Here is a 21812-nt window from a genome sequence, read left to right on the forward strand (position 1 = left end):
AGACAGACACACTGACAGACGGATATACTATAAACAAGAGAATGATATTGTTTAAGTTGCATATAACCAAAATTATTCTCAACTTCTAGTACAATCATCCGTCACTGTTGATTACCGCGTCCGACATTCGCGCTCCAGCCGCAGAAGATCTTGTGGTGCATGGGTGATGGTGGAGGTGGTGGTGGTGGTGGTGGTGATGGAGATAGTGTTGGTGTTATGGCGGCAGTGGTGAAAGTATCGTTGTGTAGTGATGGTGTCATGCGATAGTTGATGTGTTACTTGGCAATGGTGAGGTGGTGGTTGCTTGATTGCTCTGCTGTGGTGGTGGTGGTGCCAGTATAGCATGATCTGCCATGGGTGCCTTGGTAGTGGTGGTGGTGGCAGCAGCTGAGGTGACATGAAGGTGTAAGGGTCGTTCGTGGTGGCCAGTGTTCCCCGCCTCCTCCTGACAGACGACCCTCGACCAACCTTTAGCAGGGAATCAATTACTCGCTGCTGCCAGGACCCCGCGATTAGCCCCACTCCACGTCAGGTCTCCCGCCGTAATGGTTAGTGATAACCACGGCATCTCTGGCTTCTAATGAATTCAGAAACATTCATTCATTGATTTTGGGCCTGTGTTAAGTTTCAGGTTCCCCATAGCTTACCTTAACGTTGACGCAGTATGACGCACAGCCAAGAAGCGACAGGCGCCGCCCCTCCGGACACAGTAGCCGCCGCTCTTTCCAGTCTTAATTACTGTAATCTGGCGGCGGCGAGCAAAATGGTCCCCCGTCCCTATAACACTACTGTCCACGTATTTCAGCCTCACGTGGCGGCCTTCGCTGGGTGAGCGATATGGTGCCGCCACGACTGGATCGCTGGAAAGGTCTACCAGAGGCTTTGTTCCATTTTGATAATCCTTTTAATTAGTTCCTTAATAAGAAGTAGGAACAAAGTGAGCAGTTTTTATAAAGGAAAGAAGACCTGTAAGCAATGGAAATCCTGTTTCATCTGCTAATAAAAGGAGCGCTCTCTCAGAACACAGCCACTCATCCACGCACACAGCCACCCAACAATTTATTTTTCTTTCTCTCTTTGCTTTTCTACAGCTAAGGTTCACAGGCCTCTGTACGTCTGTCTTCTTGCTCTATGGTTTCCCTTTCCCTCACGCGGGTAACGTCCACACCCTGCAGTCTCAAACTCAACATACACTTTTAGTTTTCTCCTACCTGGCGGTCCCTCACTTCCATTGCCCTCCCATCAACACTTTTTTTTTTTCTCTCTCTCTTCCCCGAAAGGTCCAATCAATTTCACATCTCTTGTTTTTGTCGCACCGTGCCGAGTTGGGTAAATGGGTCCGCCCTGCCACAGCACGCTGCACCACTGAAGAATAAGGATCAAGCAAAACAGTAGAGAAATGTATTCTCAATCGACAGTTTATTGTTTTTTTCATAAATTTTGTTGGAAGTGATAAGGATAATGTTGCTGTGGTTGTGTGTTAACTGTGTCTCAAATCTGTGTTGTAATCTAGTCAGCACTTACTTCGTCGTTCTCGAGCCCGCCCGTATACAATCTGGGGCCTTATGGTAGGGGATTGAGGGGACTTGGCTGTGGTGCCTCAGTGTTGTTGTGTCTGGTCGGTCTCTCGTCTGTGCTGACTGCTGATATACTCTATTGTTGTTTTCTCTTCTCGGTTTTGGTATCGCTTCTCGTTAATGATGCCGCAGCCGTCATCGCCTTCATCGTGGTCATTGCGGTGGTTACTGATGTTACTGTTGCTCACTACATTTCCTCAGGAAGTTAGTAGGATATAATGAAGGTAGTAACTGGTTTATTTTAACATTAGTTATATAATTACAGTTTAATTAATGTTACAGTTTAATTCATGTTACAATCGTTTAATTTAAACTAATTATACTACAGGTGTACACTAAAATTTCACCTCAGTTCAAGCTGCGTTTGTATGATATGCATCATGGAATCTCTGTTTGAAATTTTGAACTAGAAATTTTGATGGATCCTCTGGTTGTTGGTGGACAGGACAGCGTAGTGGGCGAAGCTGTTAATGAAGTGCAGCTTCACATTAGGGATCGTCTCGTCATTCTTCACCGTCCTGTCTGACAGTGTCTCAGCCCACCACATCTAAGGAAACACGTCGCTTTCTCTGATCTCCACTGTTTCTACGTCTGCTCGTAATGTCTGCCAGCTTACAGTTAATTATTAGTGAATCATGCTGGCTGGCGGTGGACGGAAGCTGCTGAACTGCAAGGAGGACGTGGTGACGTGTTGAAGCGAGGAGCAGTGGGTAAGACAAGCATCAGTTGGCACACTGATGTATCTAAGTAGCTTCCTTGGCTTTCTTTGAAAGTAGATTCAATAAGTCGCCTTTGTTTGACCCCCTCCCCAATGCATCCTATGTTCTCTCTACACACTTAGGGACAGAAGCAGAATGATTTCAGTCTTCCAACACAAGTCGACTATTTAAATAAGCATTTCAGAGAAGCACAACTCTTTCGTTAATATAACAGTCCGTAAAATTTCACTAGCATTAAGTGTGTGGCACAAGCTGTCGCGCCTTGTGTCTGGCTAGCCCAGCGTCTGTGTCATTAGGGTGAGTGGCTGCGTCTGCGGCGATGAAGGGACGCGAGGAGGCGATGGATGGAGGTGCTGAGTGGGTGAGGGAGTGAAGAAGGCTGTTTGATGTAGAGGATTGGAGGGTGGGAGGGTGTCTGCTTTACCCCATTGATAACTTAAGAGGTGTAAGGGGGGAAGGGCGGCAAGACTGGTCGTGGGGAGGAGCGGGACTGGTGGCATGGGAGCCGAGGTCACTGTGGCACTGGCACCAATAAGCACTGGATTACACCTGCAAACTATTTTTTCTACACCAATGAAACTACTTTTTTCTTATCTCTAAAAATTACACATATTGCTTTGGTAAATTTTCTTCAATATGTTGGACAAAAAAATACTTCATCCCTCGGTAGAAATTCGGTATAACGTTATGAAAGGACAATGACAGTGATCTTTTTTGTGATAGCTTGGTATTAAGAATATAAACGTGCAGCTCGTAGCTTTTTGCTTCCTGTTAGTGAAGGTTGAATATCTTTGTTTTCCTAATGCTCCACACACCTTTGCCGCAGCGGGATAACACAGCATAGGGAAGGACTGGAAGGTGGAGTGAATGATAAGCTGGATGACTGAATGCTAAACGGAGAAGGAGAGATAACTCAGGTCTCAAGATTGATGAAAAAAGCTTTTACAAATGTCATAAAAACATGTGTACGTAGGTTTGGGTGAATGAGTTTCGATTGTGCTTTTTATCAAGGGATACAGATGCAACATTATCAGACTCGTTGAATATATTGTAATTTTTCAGTGGCTGTCAGTGCAGCTGTGGCACGGTGTGTGGGAAGCTGTAGCCAGCAGATGTAGGAAGCAGCAAGGAGAGTGTGGGAGGACACTCAATTTACATTAAGGATGGAAGAGAACAGATGAGAGGAAATATATCATGCTAAGAAGTGATTATGTTGCTTAGGCAAAGAATACTGTGATATCTTATTGCATGAGAAGCCACTGAAGAAATAACTACAGGAAACGTGTCGGGCCTCGTGAACCAAAAATGTGTGGAAGGTTTAGTGACAGACAGCAGCGATAACACTCCGTCTCTAGTGGAAGGAGTGGAAGTTTTCGGTGATGTTTTCTGAATTACACCTTCACAAGAATTCTATCCATCAGTAGAAGGTAATACTCGATTAACCCTGTCTACTGTCTAGAAAATAGGCCTAATCCAGAGCTAGTAAGATGGGCAGAGGTTGTGTTGGATAGTCAAGCTGCACCAAAGAATAGCTGAAGTGTGAGAAAGTCTTGGAAATGAGCAAAGCGTGTAATTCCAGGCGAGCCACTAGTGTGGTTGGAAGAGAACAAATCTTCAGTGGAATAATTCAACACAGCCTTCCATTTGCACGGATTACACTGCACACTTTTCATGAGATAGTGAAGATTTAACTCGTGCCTCGAAGCAAGAAGTAAACACCAACACTTTGCTTAAATACATTCGGGGTCCTTAAGTCATAAAATACACTTGGAAGTGTAAACAACGGAATGTCAAGTCATTAAAAGTTAGAATGAGCCTGGCAAGATTTTCCGAGTCATGAGTGGCGTGAGATTTCCAGCAGCGCCCAGAGTAATTGTGGGTTTGGCCAGACTCGCGCTCACTCTGTTTCTAATTTAGCGACCTCGAGGGTGTGTGAATTAGCGCGGCAGTTCACTGAGTTCAGGGTCTACTGTACTCCCGCGAGGACACGGACACATTAAGGCGCCCCTACCTCCATAGCGGAGCGGAATGGGGCTGTGGGACACGTGTGCGTAAAACTAAAAGTCGTTATGGTCAAGGTAGGTAAAATTTTCCACCGTCAACTCATCAGTAAATTGGAAAAGTATGTAGGTATGCGTGACGGACTCCCTTCACGTGGAGGGAACACGCTAAGCTCAAACCCTCAAGCTCAGTGTGTGCCATGGCAGAGAAATTTTAGCTCCTAGTAAAAATAAGACGTTTTATGAATCTATGCTTTGTTGCATCGTTCATTTCTTCAGTGGTGCTTGTGTTGCGGAAACGCCCTGCCTTTGCCTTGTATAATGACTTGGGTAGCTCTTCCCCTTTCCTGTGCACTACTTACCTACCATTCACTGATTAACTAACAGCGGAAACGAAACGGTGATTAGTCTTTGTCCTCACCGGTCTGCCTCAGTCCAGGGAGCCACAAGTAAGAGCGCCAACTATTCCATTCTGATATCTGTAATAGCAGTGAATCGTCCCATATTTGTGCCTGACCATCATTCAGGAAACTGTGCAAGGAAGTACAGCAGTCATGGCAGTGCGCTGAGTGTTGAGCATCTGAGGGACTTGTGCCTTACACTCTTCCATTGCTAGTTTTCAGTGTAAGGAAGCGTCTCACTCCTCGGCTCACTGTGCGTCAACTATATACCTTACGTGTCGTCTTCTTCGTCGTCCTTTTTACTCTCCTCCTCCTCATCATCATCATCATCATCATCGTCATCATCATCATCGTCATCATCATCATCATCATCATCATCATCATCATCAACAACATCATCATTAATTACATCATAAGCACCGTTACGATTATCACCATCCTTATTTTCATGATCACAATAGTATCCTTTATCATTTTGTGTACATTAACTCAGGAACAGAAATTTCGAAATGGTCATGATGATAATGACGATAATGGTAATAACGATAGTAATAGTAATAATAACAGTGAATCACAGGTACGATGAACTATTGTGACCTGAAGGCTTCCAGGTCGACAGGTGTCCATCATAAACATGGTCACATCAACAGCGGCTGTGTATAATTACGGCTGGAGCGGCGATCCCATGATAATATATCATCGTTGCACCGCCATCAGCCATCACGCGTCTCGCTGTACACTCACGCGCACGCCGGAAGCAGCAGTTCATACGCTGTGATTTATCTCCGGGCCCTTATTGGAATAAAGACCGGTACAGATAGATGATGAGGACTAGATAATGTGCCTTGTTGGTGCTGCTACTGTTACGTTGTTATTGGTGTTATTGTTGTCGTTATAATTGTTGTTATTATCATTATTATTATTATTAATGAGCAGTATCACAAGTAGCATGCGTGTTTTATCGGACATGAAGCAGCTCACCATTTCCGTGTTGCAGCAGTAGCCACACCTGTCCTGCGTCATCACATAGGAGACAATGATGAACAAGTATTGAAAGGCACTTCCATCTCTTCCATCACAGTGTTGCATAGCATCATGTGTCTGTCTCACGTAATGATCAGCTGGCAGTAAAACTCTTAGTCATACGTTGTCATGGCACGGTACATTCGTAACTCGTGATTGTGTAATGTGATGAAAAGTTCCTCTTCGCCGCTTTGCGCTTGCGCTCCCTCAACTATTCACCCGGCTAGATCTCAAGACATGTCTCCTCCACTTCCTGACATGACCCGTCCCCTCCGCTACATGACACTCCACTTCTCCATCTTCGGCCTTTCTCTTTGGCATTTGTCCACATCTCCACTTGACTTTTCCTTTCCACTCTCCAACCTAAGCACTCCCGTCCATTCCTCTCCTCAAGCCTCCTTCTTCCATTCTTCCACCTAAACCACTCGCCTTTCCCTCTACGAGCCCTCCTCGCTACCATCCCCGCCCAGCCAGCAGCCCCCTCGACCACCAGGCCCCTAACCCCCCTCTAACCCAGGCCCCGGCCTTCGCACCTCACCCTCCGGCCCTTCCCGCACCACGCAAATCATCCTTAAATAATCGGTGTCAAATATTTCAGTCATTAATCATAAACACTAAAATGTATATATTGCAGTGTCTCGTCCGAGTGAAGTTTTAATTATATTTTCCAAATCGCTTTAGACAGAGCCGTCCTAACGCTGCAAATGGAAGCTTATATCATCATTATGCATTCGGCGTTACTTAATAATTTCATATATTTGAGCCACTTTTCAGATGAAAACGATTACATGAGAATATTGCAGTTGTTACGGCGAATGAGTGTAAAATTAGGATGTGTTGCCATATATATATATATATATATATATATATATATATATATATATATATATATATATATATATATATATATATATATATATATATATATATATATATATATATTTGTTTATTTATTTTTCCTTCTTTTTTTTTTATTGTGTGTATGTGTGTATGTGCGCGTGCTTGCGTGTGTGTGTGTGTGTGTGTGTGTGTGTGTGTGTGTGTGTGTGTGTGTGTGTGTGTGTGTGTGTGTGTGTGTCTGAGTGTGTTATGTGTGTGTAATATTTAGCAGACAGTGGACAGCAGGCGTTTTGGTTGACAACATTTCACGTCCTGCCTTGCCGCCAACCCTCCCGTCTCCCCCTCTCTGTTGCTGGGCGTGATGTCCATCCTTAGTTTTGTGAAGCTCACGTAAATACAAGTATGACACAGTACTTAACTCACCAAGCTCGTGAACATGGGGCTTGGTGCTGGGAGTGCTCCACGTTTGGAGCGGTAGGCAGTGGTGTGCGCGGCGCGGTGTTGTACAGCGGAATACCTACAGGCAGGGAGGGAATGGCCGCACACCCGCCAAGCTGATGGGTGCATAGAACATGAATTGCAGTATAATACAGGAACATATATAGCCGTGGAGTTCTGTTTAAAAGGGGAAACCTTTTTGAAAGATAATTATGCTTTTCGCTTTATGTGCCGGATGACGTGCTACATGGCGCATTGCCACTGTGCAAAATGTAATGAATGAAATAAAAGATAATGATTAAGCAAATAAATAGATGAACAAATTCAGTCGAACACACAGCACATGTAAGAAAAGAAGTCAACATGAGTGACCTGAACTTTGATTACAGCGTTAAATATTTCACAGCTGCTAAAGGTTTAACAGACTAGTGACTTTACACCAGCCGTGATTGTATTGTTCTTGCCCTGTTACCTTCTTTGTTTACTGCACTACGATGATTGAGACTGGATTAATTCAAATATCTCGGTCATACATAAATCATTTCTGCTAATTGTTACTCCTCCCTTAGGTGTCACAAAATTGGTCTTGATAGATACGCACTGTCGATGCACTGTCCTATTTTCAGCTTGTGATAAATACATAGTCCACTTCGGGCACCGTGCTAAACATTGTCATAATGATGCCACAAAAAAGTCTTCCAAGGATTTCAAACCGGAATTCGTAATTATAATGAGAGAACCAGAAATTAATCAAATCCAATAAGCCCGTGGAAGCTGCAGCCATCCACGTCTTAATATTATGAAAAAAAAAAGAGGAAGGGAGAAAGGACGGAACGCAAACGTATAATAATTGATGCTGTTCTTGTATCTTGAGAGAAAACTGTATCAAAATGTGCCAAGAGTTAAAAGATGCATCGGCAGAGAGAGAGAGAGAGAGAGAGAGAGAGAGAAGGGTTCAGTCAAATGGCACAAACGAGAAGCAGAGGAAGAGAATCCATGATGATGAAATATAAAAACTGAGTTGAGGAGCGGACAAAGAGGGCGCAGGAGGGGAGGAAGGGCGCGGCCGAGGAACAAGCGGTCATCAGGCGGACACAGGGCGAGGCGGCGGCGGCGGCAGGCAGGAAGAGGGAAGAAAACACATTGATTATCCTGAGGGAAGAGACACGCTAAAAATGCAAGGTGAAGAGTTGAAATAACAGATGATAAAATGGAAACAGAGAGAGAGAGAGAGAGAGAGAGAGAGAGAGAGAGAGAGAGAGAGAGAGAGAGAGAGAGAAATGTGTGTTCTTCAGGGACCGTCTCGTTCTCACTTTTCACAAATCAACAGTTTCATGAATGAATTAAGGTAAGAATATCTTTTACTCATCTTTTAGACAGTCAGACCTGCTGAGGGAAACTTGTGGTATATCAGTGTGCTGTCGTTGCATCTCACACGGATTGGTTGGATTGTCATGTGAAATATTTGACAACCTCTCTCTGGTTCTCTGTCCTCACCGAAAGCAGCGATTCCTCGTGTACAACACGAGGGAGCATAACAAGACCAGGAAACACGTAGCTTCCCGTCTTATAACGAAGTTCTCTGCTCTCATGAACTTCCCTACGGAGTGACAAACGAAAAAAAAAAATAGAAATATAGAAATAAAGATGCCTGCACTATTTGTTATTCAGCGTCATACGAGTTGGTAGGTAAATGTTGATGGATTGTTAACATTTTGGTTCACTTGTAATATATTACTTCTTTATCTTATTTCACTTTTATTCTATTTTTTTACTTCGGTGACATCAATTTCCTTGTTGTTGCGAGATAAGTTTCTTCTCGTTTTTAGCTTTGTCCATATTTTTGCTAAGTGAATTTTGTCATTAGTCAAACAGGATAAGGATTGTGACAATCACTTGTATTTATAATCTCCGCTTATTGTTCCTTGGCTTCCTGAGACTCAAATGTGATTAGCACGCATTATTGAATTATTTAGGATGAAACTCACCAAAACAGGAAAAAAAGTTTTAAATGTGTATCACAAGTTTGCGGAGGTCCTTCTTGGCAGTTCACATCGCGGGGAGTGGGCGGCGGGAGGCTCCTGATCAGCAAGTGACACCAACTTTAAACGAACGAGAGAACTTTCGTGAAGAAGAAAGACGGAAAACAAGGTGATTAGTAGAGCAAGTAGAAGCTCTTGTTTGGTCGTCATGGCAACGCTGATTAAGAGGTAGTGACCGCGCTCCTCTGAGGACCATGGTGGGGGAGGGATGTAGGTGGCAGTGTCTCAAGGCGCGGCAAACAACCTCCCCTTCTCCCCCCCTCACTCCCCTCCTCCGTCCCAGGCACTGTATTATCAAGCTCTCTTACTTCCCACAATTTTTCATCTTATTCCTTCCATCCTCCCACCCATCCGCTCCACCACCTATTTGCCTTTTTTTTTTTTCTCTCTCAGCTTATATGAAAACACACACACACACACACACACACACACACACACACACACACACACACACACACACGAGATAACAAGTTATGAGCTACCACATAGTTGAGTTCTACTGAATTATTTGTAAACGCTAAAGGGCGGACACAGTAACACACCACATGCATTCACTGACGATAATGAGGATGAGGATAGTGATAAAAGAGGAAAATAATGACTGTTTCGAGGCCTAATGTAATATTCACGTCGCTACATATGATAATTAAAAACCAATTGTATTAATCCTTAGAACCTAAAAGGGATGAGGAATTTATTTAGCATTGCCTGCAATATTTGTGTAGACGTGGTAGTATGCAGGAGTCGACCTTAAGTTACAGATTCTTGTTGGTTACTCAATATTCGTGAGGACGGTTTTTCTTCTTTTCCTTTTTTTCTATGTCAATTCGTTGGAGATGAAAGGGAAAAGACAGAGGGACTCACAGTTGCAGTTCACCTACATATTTACAGCATCACTGTGCCTCAGTTATCTGTGCCGCCAAGTGAGGTGCGGGCCCATGAGTTTCCTTACTCTAGAGTCTAGACGAAGCGAGATACGCAGTGAGTCGCACAGAGTCTCTAGGCTCATGTCTCCTGACGTCACTTGCCTGCTCCCCAGACACGATGCAGTGTTGTGCGATTAAACCGTTTAGTGGTGCGTTTGAAGCAGAGCCGCCAGTTTGCGTGTCGATTACGCGGAGGCTGCAGCTTAGGTGAGTCGCTCATTAATTTAGTTATCCCAGTTGTTGCAAACTTAAAAAGGTAACTATCATGCTTGACAAGGTGGTTTTTGTCACCAGAGATGCGTAAATGTGCTGGTATAGCAATGTTTGTCATTTATTTCAATTGTCGTTCATGTGATGCATTTAACAGTCAGCTTGTAGTCTCAGGAGCAGCGCCAGGCTGGAGGTTCCCACAAGAACACAGTTACGGCTTCACTTCACAGCCTGGGCAGCAGCAACCACACTCTGGATGAAAAAACGGCACGAAAATATACGAGTATGTTGGTGCTGCGTTGCGTTGGTCATATGATGGCAGCGTGCAGCGTGGAGGCGACGCGTGGTGCGTGTTGTTGTCATGTGATACGATAATGTTGTTTTCCAGAGATGGTGGACACGTTGATTGCATAACGTGAATGAATGAGGAAGCAAAATTGCTGGATGAAAGCTGGATATGTGATGAAAATGCATGTATTTAGTCATGAATTGATGTTATGCTAATGCTGTGTTTGTAATGAACATGTATTGCTTAACATGTGCAGCAGCAGAAGGTAACTCCTCCAGAAAACAATTGTTAGTAAAGGAGAAAAAAATAATGCTTTGTTTCAGCAGGCAACGTGACTTCGCTCCAAATTTCACCTGGTAACGAGCTTGTGTGGAAGTGTGGCATAGGGTGTGCAGGAAGGTTGGCTGGCTGGCTCACTGGTGCTGCCTGTTCAATGGTGAAGGTGATTGGGAGGTGCAGGACTTAGCCGTGGAAGGGATGTGTTGAAGGAGACTTAGAATTTGTAAGAAGCTCGCCAGCCACACTACCACTGTCCAGGCGATCCGCATCACCACGCTGACTAAAGCCACAACTTTTATATTGAGATTTTCAGGTCGCTTCGCCCTCCATGCCGCAGCTTTGAGGCTGTTACTTACCGGAGAGGAGGGTACTGCTGGTCGACACGGGGACACTTGCGCCAGCTTAGAGAAGGGGATATGGAGGAGAATTACTAGCTTATATTGTTTTAAGGTATCAGTGGAGATTTAGAGGATGAATATTGGGGCATCGCCCTTGACTGGAGCGTAGCAGTTCCAGATCAGTCCCGGGTGTTTCGCTTGTTAATCACTAATCTGCTTGATCGCCTGCACCACGTCACTCATTCAGATTTACTAACTCTTCAAATAAAAGAGATGCAGCAATCCACGAAGCCGCCTTCTGATCCTGGCCTCACCAAACACTGGCCGCCGCCTCCGTTGATCACGTTCAACACAGTGGTGCGGCGCCGGTTCGTGTTACCAGTCTGGCCAAGGATTAATTGCTTAGCGAGACCTGCTGTGTTTCCTGTTGCGCTCACTTGATAAAAACAACTTTGTACAAGTCTTGTGTTGAGCGTCGCTTAGCAACTTTGTAATGCGCTAGATTTAAGTCTTTTTTGTCTGAATTATGTAAGATGTGAATAATAGAGAACCACCGCTCAACTAACGATTTCCTTCACTCCCTCCTTACGGACCTTACTATGGATGGTTGCCAGTGATCAATTGAGTTCATGCAAGATATTACTTGCTGAAATGTTACATGTATTTAGTTTACTGGAGTGAAAGATAGGTTGAAACAATCATATTATTTTCTCATCTTTACGTTAATCATTTCAGTAATCCTTCATTGCAATTTCCAAGAATGACTTATATTGTGCTTTGATATTCCTAGTGTTGGGAAACTGTGCACAAGTAGCACGTCTTGAACAACAGAAGCTGAGAGATGGGTGAGAAGTCGTGGATACTTTTTTTGTTGCTGCTTTACATTGAATGTATTTAATCTTGTTTGCAGGTTGCGTGGATTGCCTTTGACAAGTCAGCCATTCTGACTGTGCAGGAGCACGTCATCACGCGTAACCCACGGGTCAATGTCACCTACGATGGCCACCGCACCTGGACGCTGCACCTCTCTCGTGTCAACGCCACGGACGCCGGCACCTACATGTGTCAGGTCAACACCATCGTGGCCAAGAGTCAGTTTGGAATCCTCAACGTGGTGGGTGAGTACATGACCTTAACCTGAGTCTGTGTACAGGAGCGTGCTCCGTCATCCAGGCGGCGTGACGTGCTGCTGGCCAAGATTTGTTTGATTTTCACTTTATGTAAACTTCTGTAAGTGTAGAAACACACACACACTTTTTTATGCCAGAGAACTCCGAAGTGTACCATGTCGTCGTGCTGCATTTTTTTTTTATTTCCCTTCATGGACGCAGAGCACACACACATCTTACATTTACGAGGTGCTCCGCTACAGCCGGAAAACTGACTTAACTATATATATTTTTTTCATAGCGAAACCCAAAGCCGCAGGGAAAGGGAGCCCATTCGATCATGGATTATGCATAAGACGTCGTCAGTCTCTCTATCGGTGAAGTTTTCCTCGGCACGAATAGTTAACAAGGTGGGGCGGTGGAGGGAGGGAAGATGGGGTACGTCGTGGACGGGAGGGGAAGGAGAGTGGGAAGGGCAGGAGGATAGTGGGTTTCGTAGTTTACTGTGTTAATTGGTTTTCAGAAAGCAAGGCACGACTCGGAAACACTCGGCCGCATCACGGCGGGTAGTTCATCAATCAGACACCCGACGCGCCCCCGCACCACATCTCCCTGTCCACAACACACCGCGCTGCTCGCCAAGAGTGCTCCAGGCAACACCAAATGCTCAGTGCGTCTAAGTCTACAACTACCGAAGGATTCATGATATGATTGTCATTGTTTTGTCTTGCTTAATGTTTCCAAGTATCTCATTTGATTCGAGGAGTCAACATGCATCACAACAGTGAGAGAATTAAGATGACTCGACTTTCATAATGAGGAAAGCGACTTGACTCGCGCGAGTCCTGTACACACGTCACCATGCAGCGACACAAGCAGCGAGCTCACCTATAACTGGCGGCAAACTTGAGCCACACACTCTGGCTCGAGGCTCCCAGACACAGCTACACTCAATTGTGACCCCGGACTGGGGGCTTCTGAAACTTTGTGCATACGTTTAGCAAGCAGTGGGAGGCGCTGCCGTAGGTTACCCGCGACCCGCGCGGCTTGCCATCTCGTCAGGCAAGTCAGGCGGAGGCGGCGTCCTTGTCCTCAAGTGACTGAAAGGAACCAGCACGTAAAGGAAGGCTATTTTGTTATTTTGATTAACAAATTTACGCCTCCATGAACTGGTAAGTGTGCTGAACATAGCTCCTTGGATGGGCGTGTGTTCCTCGTTCATGGAGGCGATCCACGTCGGTTTTCTGTGGCGTTCATTCGCAGAATGCCATAAAAACTTCTTTTTTATATACCTTCTTTTATCTGCAGAATGACTGCTATGCTCATCACTCTCTTTTCCACCTAAAGGTATTAAAGGGGTACGCTTGCACGTCACTGTGACTTGTCCGCCTCGCTCTGTGTGGCGTGAAGTTGGGCACATAGCCGATAACATTCTTAAGACCAATTAGATAGCGAAAGAAAGTAAGGATGAGTGAACGAGATGTTTTTTTATTTGATACAAGTGTCTGCCCATTAACGTGATGTGTGATGCGCCCGTACATACATGGCAGTACGCACTACGTATGTGTGCCAGAAGTACTTGGATGTCAGCACGCGGGGTCGTCGTAAACACACACACACACACACACACACACACACACACCAAAACAAAACGAATAACGAACCCACGTATCAGCAAAGCCTAGCGGCCACGTAACAGGTGCTGTCAGGCGATGAGGTAAATAAAGGAGGCAACACCCGAGTGGTCGCCGTGTGGTCAAACTTTGAGCATTAGTGTGGCCTTGGACCGGCGAGCAGCGGCCCCGTAAAGACGAAGGACTGGCGGGCCGCACGGGCGACAACACACACACACACACACACACACACACACACACACACACACACACACACACACACAGAGAGAGAGAGAGAGAGAGAGAGAGAGGATTCAGGGGACTGCAGCTCTGAGGCTTAAGAGGAAGTTTTCATATTTGTTTGATTTTTCCTCCTCACTCTCTTCATGATGGGGGAGTGAAGGTGAGAGTGTGAGGCAGCAGCAAGCAGGGTCGGGTGTTGGAAGGGTCAGGGTGGCAGTGTAGGGTAAAGAGGAAGATGATCTGGAAGTGAAGCGACAAGGCAGCGAAATCAAGAGAGAGAGGCAAGAGTGAAGCCCCGCGGAGAGAAAGACAGTAAACATCCAAGAACATGTAACAGGTCGCTTTAGTTTGTTTGTTTGTTTTTTTCTGCTGGATTATCTTGAGGGAAAAGTCATAAATCAGAAACTAGTTGACGGGGTTGTTATTTCATTCTTATTGTAAAAATGTTTGTTGCACAGAAAGCGTCAATCTGTGTGCAAAGTAATGAACGGTAGAAATATAATCAACAAAGTGATAATAAGCACATCAAAAACATCAACAGCAACTATGATGACGATGACGATGATGATGAAGATAGTTGTAGTAATAACAGCAGTGACGATGGTAATAGCAACAACATCCCTCTGTAAACAAGGCTGACATCCAACAAAGTGAAGAAGAGACAAGACGTCTTACATGGGTACGTTATATACAGGAATTCTCGCAATTTTATAATAATAATAATAATAATAATAATAATAACAATGATAATGATTTCAATAATAATAGTTAATGAATGGTAGAAGAAATACTGAATTCATGCATTCCACTGTCATTGAAATGTCTATTTAGGAGAATGATTGAAAAATGTTGAAGGGAAAGGAAAAAATGTGAAACAAAAGCAGGACTAACGAAGGCTGCAAGAATGAGGGAGAAAACACGGAATGGAATGGCATGAAAATATAATAGAAGCGGTTGGAGGAAAATTAAGACATTTGCATGTAACGCAGAGAGAGAGAGAGAGAGAGAGAGAGAGAGAGAGAGAGAGAGAGAGAGAGAGAGAGAGAGAGAGAGAGAGAGAGAGAGAGAGAGAGAGAGAGAGAGAGAGAGAGAGAGAGAGAGAGAGAGAGAGAGAGAGAGAGAGAAATTACGCGCGTCCGTGAACAATAAAGAAAATGCATGGAGAGAAAAAAAAAAAAAAAAAGGCACTGACTAATATAAAGAAGCGAGACAATATGGTTGAGGGTGGAGGGAAAAGAGAGGCGGGCGTCTGTCTCTCCGGGGCGAAGGTCGATGGTTAAGAAAACTTGAGTATTCACGTGTGTCCGCCATCAAGGGGCCCCGTGCCTGAATCAGCCGTGACCTGAATCACTGATGTTTTCTTCCGCAGTTTGGTGAGAGGCGAGGGAGGAAAGAGGAGGGGGTCGTTGCGAGGCGGAATAATGTTAAATGGAGCAGAATGTTTTGTGGTTTGAAGTGTTTTGGTGCCAGGGTGAAGCTTGCGGAGAGCAATAGTAGCGGAGTACACCCATGCAGGCTTGTGTGGCAAGGAGAGGTAGGGGCATGGGATGTCACAGAAGACGGACCGGTAAGAAGCATACTGGCGAGAACAAAAAAATGGATGAGAAGGACTAGAAAAGAAATAGCATCCAATGAAATACAAAACGGAAATATTTTAGTTGAATAAGGTCTCGGAGCACGTCCGTTGATGTTGTGTGAGGGAAAATGTAAAAATAAAAAGGTTATAGCATAGTTTGAAACAAAAGCACATCCCTGTATTATTCACAGTATCCTTGTTCATTTTTCAATATGTTTCTTACTGTTTTTCATTTTCATGTTTCCTCGTGGACGACTCAGCATGATTCTGTTGTATAGTTTTTATTTATTGTATTGGTGATCGGTGTGTATGCCGAGGACACTGGAAACTGGTGGCAAAGCGCCGCACAATGAAGAGATTTTTTTTTTATTCCGCGGGGTTGAAAACATGTAAGCAAAGACATAAATGTAGAAGTTCAAATGTTAAGGCTGAATGGGGAGTGGTGGCGAAGGTAGCCAGCCAACACAGGGGCCGCCACGCTGGGCTTTGCTTGTGTGTGTGTGTGTGTGTGTGTGTGTGTGTGTGTGTGTGTGTGTGTGTGTGTGTGTAGTTCCAGTGCTAACGCTGGGATCTGCCAAGTTAGGAAGTTAGTGATAGTGTCACGGTGTTTTTGAACAGTGTTGCTGCCACATGTTGTGAAAGTACTGCACGAGGTTGGTCAAGATAAACTTGTATGCCATCTTTCACAAGAAGGTATACTTGTTGGGTATCATAACAAATTGATTCATTTTTAATTGATGATTAAGATAAATACATAAGTGAATAGAAACAGACGTCCACACCACTAACATGGAATACGCTAAAGCAATGGCTGAATGTAAACAATTCAACAAAAAGCATCACCATCGCTCATTGTAATGTTAAATAAAAAAAGAATCCGTTGCAGTTCAGCTCAGTCTAATAATGTTCGTCAGGCCAATATTTCACACTTGCAGTGTGGATGAATGTCAGTACATCTATACATCCGAGACCTTTCTGTGCAGTGAAATGAACAGTGATGATGCCAAGGGACTGTGGGAGGAGAGCACGTGTATAGCGCCTCCCTGCACCTCGCTGTCAAAATCATGTTCCAGCACATTACAGTTATGGATGTCTGGAATCAAGAACACCTCCATCTATTAAGATTGGAGGGGTTGTTTTCCTTATTACCGTCACCACCACACCCGCCGCTGCTCGACTTTCCATAACAGTACCACTCCAATTATTTCCGTCTCCCTGTCGCCAATAATAACTTCACCACTGTCGTCAACGCGAGGACGAAAATACATTTGCCGTCATCAATGATTTTGAAGAGATACGGAAAAAAATGTCTTATAATACTAACAAGTCCGTTACCTGCAGCATTTATGTAAACACGTGTTCTTTTCTCTAAACACTTTACGTATATTTGACATCATTGTACAATTTTATGCATCAGCAACTTTAAGAGACCACTGGGAGATGGTCTGAAAAAACGGAAGTGGGGTGGCGGTGTGGTGGGATATGTTAATGAAGTGTGGTGTGGGAGGAACGTGAGAGTGAGGGGGAGTGAGTGGGAGAGGTCACATGTCCCTGCTGAATAGTGAGCTAGCCAGGTGTGAAGCTTTAAGGTGTAAGTGAAGCGGCTCAGTCTTTGCATGTTGTATGACTTGCTACTGTCCCTCCGTCGCCCTTACTAGATGTCGCTCCTGTCTCTCCTCTCACGTTGTCTGTTGCCTCAACCTGAACCACAGAATGGAACGCTTAGTTGACTCGGTCTGTGCATGATTGGTAGATACACCACTTGACATTAGTGCTTCTTTTCATCGTGGTCTCCTGTCCTCAGTTAAGTGAGAGTAACGCTTTTTGTCTCGCTTCAACCCAGTAAACTATTAGAGCAAATCAAACTTTTACGTCGCCCCAAAGAAAAAATAATTGTATGCATAAATGAATATAGAGAAAGGCGATATTTTTTTAACCAAAGAAAGCTGCTTTTAAACTTAAGATTCTTTTCAATTTTTGTTTTTACATTTTTATCTCGTTTTTTTTTTCAACTGTAAGTCTTTGTGTCGCTCATCTTTTTATCTTTAGTACAGATTCATTTTTTTTTTTTTTTTCATATTTCCTCCCTGCATTGTCTCTTCATCACCGTCTTCGTTCCTCTTTCTTCTCTCTCCACTGTCTCACCCTCCAACCTTCTCGACGATCGTAATTAATTTTGCTCTCTCTCTCTCTCTCTCTCTCTCTCTCTCTCTCTCTCTCTCTCTCTCTCTCTCTCTCTCTCTCTCTCTCTCTCTCTCTCTCTCTCTCATCTTTGCAGTTTTTAGTATTATTATTAGATGTTCTATAGCCTTCTTCCTTTCAGTCTTTCATCCGCCATCCTTATAAATTTTTGTCTAATTCATCTTGTTTTTCCGTCGTTTTTCCTGATTGTACCTCCGCCTCCGCCTCCGCCTCCGCCTCCGCCTCCTCCTCCTCCTCCTCCTCCTCCTCCTCCTCCTCCTCCTCCTCCTCCTCTTCCTCTTCCTCTTCCTCTTCCTCTTCTCCTCCTCCTCCTCCTCCTCCTCCTCCTCCTCCTCCTCCTCCTCCTCCTCCTCCTCCTCCTCCTCCTCCTCCTCCTCCTCCTCCTCCTCCTCCTTCTTTTCTAGGAAAAGCCTTTTCTTATGGTATTATTATCTCTTCAAGACAAATAGGTTTTTTTTTTTTGGGAGGGGTAAAATTTTGTGATCATTGTATTGGAAAGGTTGTGTGCACATGTTCTGAGATTGATAATGAGTGTAAAAAGTAGAATAAGTTGTTTTGATGAATTTCTTAATTATACGATTTTGTTATGGACACACACACACACACACACACACACACACACACACACACACACACACACACACACACACACACACACACACACACACACACACACACACACACCGCCGGTAAGCGGCGAAGCAAATGGGCAAGCCTCTTAATGTGTGGCCCCTGTTCACCTAGCAGTAAATAGGTACGGGATGTAACTCGAGGGGTTGTAGCCTCGCTTTCCCGGGTGTGTTGTGTGTTGATGTGGTCTCAGTCCTACCCGAAGATCGGTCTATGGGATCTGAGCTCGCTCCGTAATGGGGAAGACTGGCTGGGTGACCAGCAAACGACCGAGGTGAATTACACACACACACACACACACACACACACACACACACACACACACACACACACACACACACACACACACACACACACACACACACATACACACACACGTGGGCGCAAAAATAAAAAGCACAAAAGAAGCTCATCGCTAAATCTCGCGGAACAAAGAATTCAGATGTAGATTTCGTATACACACATTTTATTCATTTTACTGTTTGTTTGTTTTTGTTTTTTTTTTTTATTTCAGTGAGATGTCGGTTTTCTATTGTTCTGCCATGGATTTGTGAGCCGCGACGAGGGTGTTGTCTGGACGTCATACCCTTTACTCCTATTTTTCTGTGGAATTAACGCGAGCAGAAGCAGAGGGAGCAGCAGGACGAACTGAAGGAAAAAGAAAAAGACGACGGGAACGGGAAGTGCGCTGCTAAAGTAATTAACGAAGCCGTATGAAGTAAGGGTCCATCAGGGCTTATTATCACCAGCCGGGCAGCCTCCGCCACCCTCGCTCCAGCGGACGCAACAGAGAGAAGCCCAGCGGTGGAGGCAGCGGTGCAGAATGCTAGACAAAACACCTTTTATCACTTTATGCTTTTTCGTGCTTCCAGCGGTAGGTCGGCACTGGGTCTGGCAGGTGTGAGGGCACAGGTGTGAGGGCGCTGGGTGTGTTGACCGCGAGGCACAGATAGAGGCGGCAGGGTGTGTGAGGCCTGAACAGGGAGGGTTGTTGTTGACTCTGATGGTGGTGGTGGTTGTGGTGGTGGTATTTTTTTGTTGTAGCTGCTGTTGATGATGCAGTGTGTGGGTGTGTAGGTCGGTGAGTAGGTGACTGGTTGGATGATCGAAGAATGGATGTCTGCAGCGTACCGTCTTGATCTTGATATAACAAGTGGAAAACATTCAAGAATGAAAAGTATATATTCTTTCTTAAGTCATCTAAGAAAGACGACGAGGCGCGTGCCCTAGTGCAGGTCTGCGAGGGTAAGATTCACTGATGCTGAGCTGTGTTTACCACGCTGGGCGTACTTTAAATCTTGGCATTGAGTTTGACCCGAAGTGGTTGCTTCTTGGATCCCCTTTTATTCGCAAGGTTACTGTTACTTTTACTGCGTTATCGTTGTGCCATTTCCATCAAGTTATGGAACCTTACTGTACTTAAGTGTTTATGTATTTCTTGTCGTGTGTTAAAAGAGAAACGCGATGCAGGAGTGCCATTCTCTCTTCAGTCTTGCCTTATCTTCCTCAACACTCAGGCAATGAAAAGTCAGTATCGCTGTCGTGATGTCAATAAGAAAGTAATGAAGAGTATTACGGACGATAAAGGAGAGGGTAAGGCGCCTCGACCACAGCCAGACGACTGAGGAAACGTGTCTGCGTTGTGGGTTGGTATTTATGGTGGAGCTGCCGCCTTGAGAAGGACCAAGTTAGGACACCATACAATAAGATACACTAAGAGTTGCGAGGTGAGTCATACGTAGGCTCACACTTATCCTCACACACACACACACACACACACACACACACACACACACACACACACACACACACACACACACACACACACACACACACACACACACACACACACACACACACACACATGTAGAGAGAGAGAGGGTTGTAGATGTAGTACATACATATTACAGTCCCTCAGCCTATCAGGCTTTCCCCGCCTCACTGAACACAGCGTTGGGCGCCTCTGTGCTGTTCGGTGCAAAATGGTCCGGCTGGCTCGAATTGGGTGGTGGCGGTGGATACAGGCCGTAAACACTGGCGGGGACGGACCGACTAAGTCTCCACAGACAAAAGAGGTCAACGATCTCTCGGAAAAGTTGCAGTAGAAAAAAATTGTGCTACTCCTTATGTGTTGTCGTTCATTGCTTCTACCTCTAATCACTATTATCACTCACTCTTATTCACGTCACGTCCTCCGCTTACCACTATGATGCCTTGCAGTTTGATGTCTCATCTTCCCTTCCATATCATCCCCGCGTCAGTCTTTCCTTCCACTCAGCCTGCCGTGCACCACCACCTTCTACTTTCTCATCGCTTTCATTCCCCTCTCTACCAGTTTCCCCTCTGTGTGACGGGCGGGGAGCTGGCAGCAACACCGATACTAAGGCTCGGGGTGGCAGTTGCAATTATCTGTGTCCGGTGAAGTCTCTGCAAAACACAGATACAACCCTAACACGTGATTCCCCGACGGTGTGCCACAAACCCGATGAGGCAGAAGCATCCAGCGGCCAGACGGCGGTAATGTTACGCAGTGTGGAGCCTCGTACCGTATCCAGCCGCTGCTTGTGCCCGTCACTCTACCCGTTTCTCCATCAATACTTCGATGGTGTTTGCTTGGTACTGGACATGGACGAGCAAGTGAGGTTCTTAGCAGGTAATTTAAAAAGATGGATTTAGTTTTAGAAGTGTTCATAGGTGACTTAATTTTACTACAACCCACAGGAAATGGGGGTGAAATTGGAGATGGGATCCTGTTTTTAACTTTTTCAGTACTGAGACGCATATTTGCCATGATTTTTTTTATATGATTAGACGATTATATTTGCATTAGGAAGGATCTATGGTGGTCAAAAAAATAATGGCCAGAGTCTTCAATATTAGAATCTCAACCTAAGTTTCTGAAGCTGTAGAAAATCACCAAGAATCACCACAATGAATATGAAAACGCGGCTTGGTACTGACGGGGTGATCATGATAGGAAAAGAGAACATCCACTTCTTACTCCCTTAACTATCTAATCAACGTGCACACTTAAAGACTGAAGAGCATACATTCAATAGACGTCTGGGATCTCCTCACCGCCTTCCCCACCCTCTCACCTCCCAGCTGCCATCCTTCACCCTTCCATAGCTTTTTACGCTGCATCCTTCCTAACCTGTGTCCATAATCTCTCTCTCTCTCTCTCTCTCTCTCTCTCTCTCTCTCTCTCTCTCTCTCTCTCTCTCTCTCTCTCTCTCTCTCTCTCTCTCTCTCTCTCTCTCTCTCTCTCTCTCACACACACACACACACACACACACACACACACACACACACACACACACACACACACACACACACACACACACACACTGCCTCACT

At 44.9% G+C, this 21812-nt stretch overlaps 1 protein-coding gene across 6 annotated transcripts in view; it reads left to right on the plus strand.

Moving 5' to 3' along the window:
• The window catches only part of LOC123517591 (lachesin-like), a 338020-nt gene that overhangs the window by 234506 nt on the left and 81702 nt on the right, over positions 1 to 21812 (plus strand). For all 6 annotated transcript variants that reach the window (XM_045277852.1, XM_045277848.1, XM_045277849.1 and 3 more), the window contains one exon: positions 11993 to 12200. In XM_045277852.1, coding sequence (XP_045133787.1) covers positions 11993 to 12200 — 208 coding nt within the window. The remainder of the gene's footprint in view (positions 1 to 11992; positions 12201 to 21812) is intronic.

This window comes from Portunus trituberculatus, chromosome 42, assembly GCF_017591435.1.
Source record: "Portunus trituberculatus isolate SZX2019 chromosome 42, ASM1759143v1, whole genome shotgun sequence".
NCBI classification, from domain to species: Eukaryota; Metazoa; Arthropoda; class Malacostraca; order Decapoda; family Portunidae; genus Portunus; species Portunus trituberculatus.